This window comes from Carassius auratus, unplaced genomic scaffold, assembly GCF_003368295.1.
Source record: "Carassius auratus strain Wakin unplaced genomic scaffold, ASM336829v1 scaf_tig00033347, whole genome shotgun sequence".
NCBI classification, from domain to species: Eukaryota; Metazoa; Chordata; class Actinopteri; order Cypriniformes; family Cyprinidae; genus Carassius; species Carassius auratus.
Window position 1 is genome coordinate 230,362 of NW_020526074.1, and position 7,139 is coordinate 237,500.

A 7,139-nucleotide genomic window follows, 5' to 3' on the forward strand; every position below is an offset into this window, starting at 1 on the left:
GATAATATCAAAATAAAAGCTAAATTAAAGATATTAATAAAATATATAATAAATATATCAATCGTATTTAAAATATCTGCGTTACACCAGTGTGCAAAGACTGCAGCATTATCGTTTTAATTTTCTACATGGACTATTATTACAGTGTGATGAAAACTTACAATCATCAATATATTTACATAATTAAGCCCCAAATTAATGCAGAATGTTATTTTCCCCGAGTCCCAGTCTTCTACTTGGTCTAATTTCTTTCTTCATTTAGCACATAATATCATAACTTCTACTTAAATCAATATGCTATGTGCACTGATTTATTTAACAAATACTCTTTTAATAAGGATGATGTACACTTTGACAGACAGTCACAAAATAAACCCTTTAAGGATGATAAAAGACGAGTCCTGATTGAGATTGCTGTACTCTTCTGTGCCCTTACTTCAGCTTCAGTCAGTTTATATGACATTAGAGCTTGTAAAAACCTTTCACTGTATGTTTCAAAAGCAGAGCTGAAGAAACGGATGAGATATTCAGAGCCAATTTTGAAAGCAGGACCATTTATTATCAAGTACAAGAATATCAAACAAACAGAGAGAAAGAGGGGAAAAAAAGACTCAGATTTGTCTCGGGTAACCTTGTTACGACAAATACACTTGACAGCGAAGATCTTCCCCCGAAGTTGAGTTTTAATATCATATTCCTTACCATTTCAGATTGAAAACATGATCGTTCTGAAATCTTAAAGGGATAGTTATCTCAATAATTAAAATGTGCTGTTAAGTCACTTACTTTCTTCAGTAAAACAGTAAAGAAGATTTTTCGCTTGGTTGATGGTTACCAGCACTTTAAGAGTCAAAAAAGCACACAAAGGCCAAGCTAAATGAATCCCTGTTGTTATATTGAGGTCTTATGAAGCGAAATGATCAGTCGGTGCAAGAAACTAAACATTATTTAAAACATTATCACATTTAATCCAGAGCCTCAGGCAAACAGTCCAGAGCGATGTCATTCTTAGAAATTTGTAAAACATCCATGTTTCACATCATGCTTTAATAACATGATTTCACATGTGTTACATCATTATGTGATTATATAAACAAACTAGTGAATTGAAACAGTTCACTGAAACAAACTGTTAGTTCATAAACGTATTTCCCCATTTGCCTGAGGCTCTGGATTACAGGTAATAATGTTGTAAGTAATGTTCAGTTACTTGCACAGACTGATCATTTCACTTCATGAGACCTCAATATATCATCAGGAGCCACGGGGGTTAATTTCGTGTTGCCTGTATATGCTTTTATTTTTTTGACTCTTAAAGTGTCAGTAGCCATTGACTTGCATTATATGAATCACCAAGAATCCCACTTTCTGTTCTACACTGTTCTGCCGGAGAAAAAACTTACATACATCTTGTATAACCTTTAGGTGCACTATCCCTTTAATAGCAGCTCAAAGGCATTTAAAAGTTTAGTTCACCCCGAAATGAAAATTCCGTCATTAATTACTCACCCTCATGTCGTTCCAAACCCGTAAGACCTTCGTTTATCTTCAGAACATGAATTAATATATTTCTGAGAGGTCTGAGACCCTGCATAGAGAGCAACACAACCGTTATGTTCCCAGACCCATCGGTAAAACAGTCCATGTGACATCAGTGGCTCAACTTCAATTTTGCGAAGCTACATTTTGTGTGCAAATAAAACAAAAATAATGGCTTTATTAAATAATCTTTCTCCTACGAGTTACATCTTAAACTATTTTGGAGAGTATCACAACCCAAACATATTTTTCCCCGATGCGTAAACAAAACTGATTAAGTTGATAATGTTAAGGCTCACGACAGCGTTGATGAGCGACATAATGTTTGAACGACAGCGGCGTGAGTAATTAATGACAGAATTTTCATTTTGGGGTGAACTGGCCCTTTAAGAGGCGTGTCCATGGGGGAGTGGTTTGTTCGGTGCATCAGCTGTCAATCAGCCCCCCATTTAGACTGTGATTGGCTAATTCCAGCCCCTCCCACTACTGCCAGTTAAAAGTACGTCCAATGAGCTGAAAGAAGTTCCGATTGTGTTGGCGCAAATACGAGCGCAGCTGTCGCAGAACAGTGCTGTTAACGGGTGGATGCGGCCGTCCTTTGGACTCGTGCAGGCATCGCTCATGGCCATCGCTGCGAATGCAGTAGAAGCCTTTGGTCTGGTTAAAATAGAAGTTGGACGCCACGATCCGTGGCGGCAGATGCAAGAAGCGTTCGACTCGCTGGAGCTCCGGTAAGGGATCGTGGATCAGCGTATCCCCGTCCACAATGTGGATCTGCTCCAGAGGAAAGTGCTGAAGCCAGTTCCTCATGTGGACGTCGTAAAAACTGCGCTGGATGGCTTTGTAGCGTGTGTTTAGAGCGCCGTTCTTGACTAACATGTTCTCGATGGCTTGTACGGGTTTGTGGTTCTCCAAGCGGTTGAAGTAGACTTGCGTATAGTCCGATATGACTCTCTCCGTCGGGTCTCTCAAGATCAGCAAGAGTCTGATGGAAGAGTTCATGGCGTGGATCCGTGCAGGCGCCACCGGAGACGTGAAATACCCCGGTGTCTTTTCAATGGTGATCTGATTTGGGTACGAATAGGGCATTTGGTCCCGGTACCATTCGAAGCCTTTGGCGTAGTTCTCGTCCCAGTCGAAGAAGTGGACTTCAGTGGCGGCCGCTGCTACTTCTGGGTGGATATCCAGCATTTCCAGCAACGCTCTGGTGCCTCCTTTCCGCACGCCGATGATGATGCTGTGCGGAGCGTGTTTGCTTGTTCCTGGAGGGGGAACTAAAGAGGGGCCAACCGTACCGTTGTCCAGATCTCCCGGGGTTGGTGTCGAGCCACCGGGCCACACTTGGATGTACTCCGGCGGGGCGGCATACGTCCGGAGTGACAGGAACAAAACACAGCTCAGAAGATTAGCCATGGAGAGCACGAGAAGAGATAAAGAGGAAGATCGTCAGCGGTCAGTGTTGAAGGAGTTTCACAAACTCAAGCTGGAGGAGCTCAAGGATGAGGCAAAGCCACCGGACCACAGCACATCTGGAGAACACAAGAGAAAAGAAGGACTGATCAGTCTACTTGATTCAAATTGCATTGCCCCCAGAATATTTTGTGGTTGAATATCTGAACATGCAAAATATCAAAATAAATAAATCCGTTTTAGTCTAGTTAAGCATTGTTTTTATTTTTATCAACACTTGAATGTAGGTAGATTTCATAAAAAAAAAAAAAAAAAACATTTTGAGCAAAAGCTGAAAAATAAAACACATTTTTCATAAAATATTACATCTAGATCATATTCAGTAATATTATCAAAACAAAGATGCAGTAGATGGCTTCCATCAGCCATTTATCTCCTAAAGCTTACACAGTCCTTTAACACTTTCTGGATCGACATTTGACTTGGTAACATTAGGGAAGTTTCCACTTATATGCATGTTTACATTTGAGATTGCTCATTTTTGTGGCTTCCTCGTCTGTGTTTCTGATCGAGGGGTTCTAGACTCATTCAGATGATGTGTAATAATGCAACGAGTGTATAACAGTGAAAACACGGAAACCTGGAATATTCTATGTTTGGCAGGGAAAGAGATAAAGAATACATTAAAAGTCGCCAAACTTTCCCTTTTCCCTTTTTGATGAAGCAAATGTTGTTGGTCCCATTTCCACCAAGTGCTGTTATCAATAACTAATAATACAACTAAACATATTAAAAGTCTTTTTCAAAAAAATCAAATCTAAATATTAAATGATGCCTTGTGCAATAAATCTAAACTAAACTGAACTTAAATAAAGCTAAAGTAAAATAATTGATAGCAAAATATTACATGGAAGACTTGAAATGTTGCCCTAGTAACTAATTGAACTAAGCTTAAGTACTGAAATTTATAAATTGAAATAAAATTAAAACTAAATTCTAACTATATAAATATTAGTAGAAATTTATAAAAGCACATAATAAACTGATTAAAAATGTAACTATATTGAATTGATATGAAGCTGAATATAATAAAGAATAAAAGAAATAGTAGATGAAACACCTTAAATATGAAAATTAGAAATGTTTCGCCAATGAACTGAAATAAATACATTTGAATTACTAAATCCAGAAATAAAATAGAAATAAAGCTATATAAAATATTAACTAAATAATTAATAAAACTACAATTAAAATCAAAACTGAAAAATGTAATAATTTTTTAAGTTGAATATAATAATCCTGTGCTAAATCACAATGAAGTTTGATGTTGATTTTTAAATAACTTTTCAATGTTTTTAAACCATTTCTGAATTTCCCAATACAACTTTTTTCCTCTATTTGTTTTTAAATCTCATCCCAGGCTGCCGATCCACAAAGAATGGCATAAATCATCTAAAGACCCTCATGAGAAAATAAATAACTGCGATTCCTCCAAATATCTCATAAATCCATGCCAGTTAAATTGGTTTTATATGTGGCCAAACAGACACTGCATGCAATATTATTGAATTCCAGTCATAATGGCTGTAAAAAAAAACTCAGAACACAGTAAGCAATTTGATAATATGGAAAGGGTTGCTGTGTTTATAAAAATGCATTGCATTTCTACACAGGAGAAACCCTTGGCACAAAATTACCCAGAGCTACCTTGAATTCAATCCACTGCCGTCCTTTCTCAGGTCACATTTAAACCTACACGGCTGTGTTATAGGAGATAACAAAGCACTAACAATACAATACTAACTGTGCAGCAGCGGAGACGTGTTTCGGTTCACTAAAGCTGATTCTTTTATCGCTTCAGCACATTTAAAGAAGAGCCAAGGCCAAAGTCGAAGAGTGGAAAGATCCTCGCTGATTGAGTTCAAGGGATCTTCAAGTATCCCATGCAAATGTGTGAATTGGCAAACAGCTTCTGACCTTTACGCTTCATCAAATTCCCGAGCGGAGCAAACAGAGACACAGTTAACAGAGCTTCTTACTCAGACCAAACAGCTGAGCCTCCAGTCACAATATTCCTCCAGATAAAGGTCACTTCGGTGGCATTTACCACCACTCTCCAAACTGATTAAAGTGTATAACTCTATTACAGATTACAGCCATCTGCACGCTCTCATGAGACACCATTACATGACTTGATTTCAGCTCTCAGAGCACTTTATCCTAACTCCACTCGCTCCAGTCAAGCAGATATTCATCACATTTGAATCATTCGGTTTATTACGATTGGTTTCCTCGCAAAGGGTGAAATGTGACCTGCAAGAAATGCCTTAGTGATAACTACAAACAAGCGCTTTCTAGGGCCCTAGGGGGTTATTTTTTCGTTCTTTGATTATACATCTTTATGGCCATAAATTGCAAATTTTTTGATAAACTCTAAATTTAAACTGTAAGCATGTTCAGCACGTTGCCAAAAAGGTTAAGGAATTGGTCCAGTTTCATTTGACTACATATTAAAAGATTAGTTAAATTGTGAGTTTTATGTAATAATTTTATTCCTACCCTTTATGATAAGACACAGAATACAGAAAAAATTAAATGGACATCAGAATTTATGAAAATAAATAACATTTCAAAAGGCCATTTTATTGTTACGATTTAAATAAATTATGAAATAGTAAAGGTTTTGTGAATACAATAGATTAGACATCCTTTTTAATGAAAAAAAAACTAAATAAATTAAAACATTAAAAATGGAAACCAAAAAAATAAAATAAATAATAATAATAATAATAATTGATTTAACATTATTATGTATTTAAACAGTAAGTAAAAAATAAAAAATAATAAAAAAAATAAAATAAAAAATGATATGTAATTTTTGGGAAAATAAGCCAGTTTTTATAGGTTTCTTAGCTTTAGGGCATTGTTTCAGCCTCCTGTATAGAAGCAGCTCAACTGTGTGACAGTGAAAACTCTATTTTCCCTCTTCCACTGCCACAAACCGCTTCCCATCTCTCTCTTCTTATTCACATCTTCTTCCCGTGAGCTCAGAAAGTGACACTGCGGCTCACATGCAACAAAACCTCTGAAACCAGTGATCGCGAGCCCTGGAGGACTCTGGACGGCACAGAAGTGTGAGGTTCCCCCCAAAATACATCTCAACACTTAGAAATGTCTGAATATCATTGCATTAGATACCAAATACTAAAGCATGAGACCTATGCAAACAGCAAACCAGTGTTTATTTGCAATAACGTTTCTTTCCAGTCCACACAGGTCATTTACCTTCTCTTTCAATGGGAATGCATTTCCAGGAAATACATAGAAGCTTAATGCAATGCATGTAAATGTACATTATAAAAGTATGAGACTGACTTTTGAATGCATATGCATAATATTACAACTATGTTCATTATTATCATTATTACAAACGAGCTACTTTTTACTACAAACAAGCAAACCAATAACATCACAACCTGACTGTCACTTTTGAATATTCAGTCAACAAAGCAAGCTTTTGGACAGATGAAATGAAGTGTCTGAGGACGTGTCTGCAGTGTGAGAAACAGAAAGCCACGACCGCTCGCAGTGCAGACGCTTTAGATGATTATAATGGAGGTAATTTAGCTCTGACAGTCAGTCCAGCACAGAGACTCTGAGTCTGAGAAGTGCTGCTGTCTACTGATGCAGTCTTTATATACAGACCAAACGCTATCTTCTACACAAATAATGCCACTGCCTTTACTATGTTACCTAATGCAAAGAATGAATACAATCCAACACTCATCTCTTACTAATTTTGATCTGCTGATGTCTGTTTTGCTCTTTCATGCCACACTTTCTCAATAAATATGATGCATTTCATAGCTTTACTTGCATCTTAATCAGCAGAAAACCCCACAAACACACGATTCTGTCTACATGCTGTTTGAGCCACTCTCAGTCTAGTTTCACATGCATGACACTATTTGATGCCTGATCCTGAAATACAGCGAGAGACTGAAGAAAATGAAGGTGAGAGTCTAATGTTTTCTGCTTTTCCTGCATTCCAACAGTGACTGAAAATAACAGATTTGGCGGGAAAAGATAACTGACTTTTTAAACTTTGAAAAAAAAGAAATTTGAAATTTGAAAATTCTTTGAAATTAAATGGAATGTTTGAACATGTTTCCACTCCTGTGCAAACGATA

General features: G+C 37.0%; 1 protein-coding gene across 2 annotated transcripts in view; it reads right to left on the reverse strand.

Annotated features, from left to right (window-relative positions):
• Positions 1 to 554: 554 nt before the first annotated feature.
• LOC113081201 (heparan sulfate glucosamine 3-O-sulfotransferase 1-like) overlaps positions 555 to 7,139 on the reverse strand; it is a 45,529-nt gene continuing 38,944 nt past the window's right edge. For both annotated transcript variants that reach the window (XM_026253275.1, XM_026253276.1), the window contains one exon: positions 555 to 3,068. In XM_026253275.1, coding sequence (XP_026109060.1) covers positions 2,023 to 2,952 — 930 coding nt within the window. In that variant the 5' untranslated portion in view covers positions 2,953 to 3,068 and the 3' untranslated portion in view covers positions 555 to 2,022. The remainder of the gene's footprint in view (positions 3,069 to 7,139) is intronic.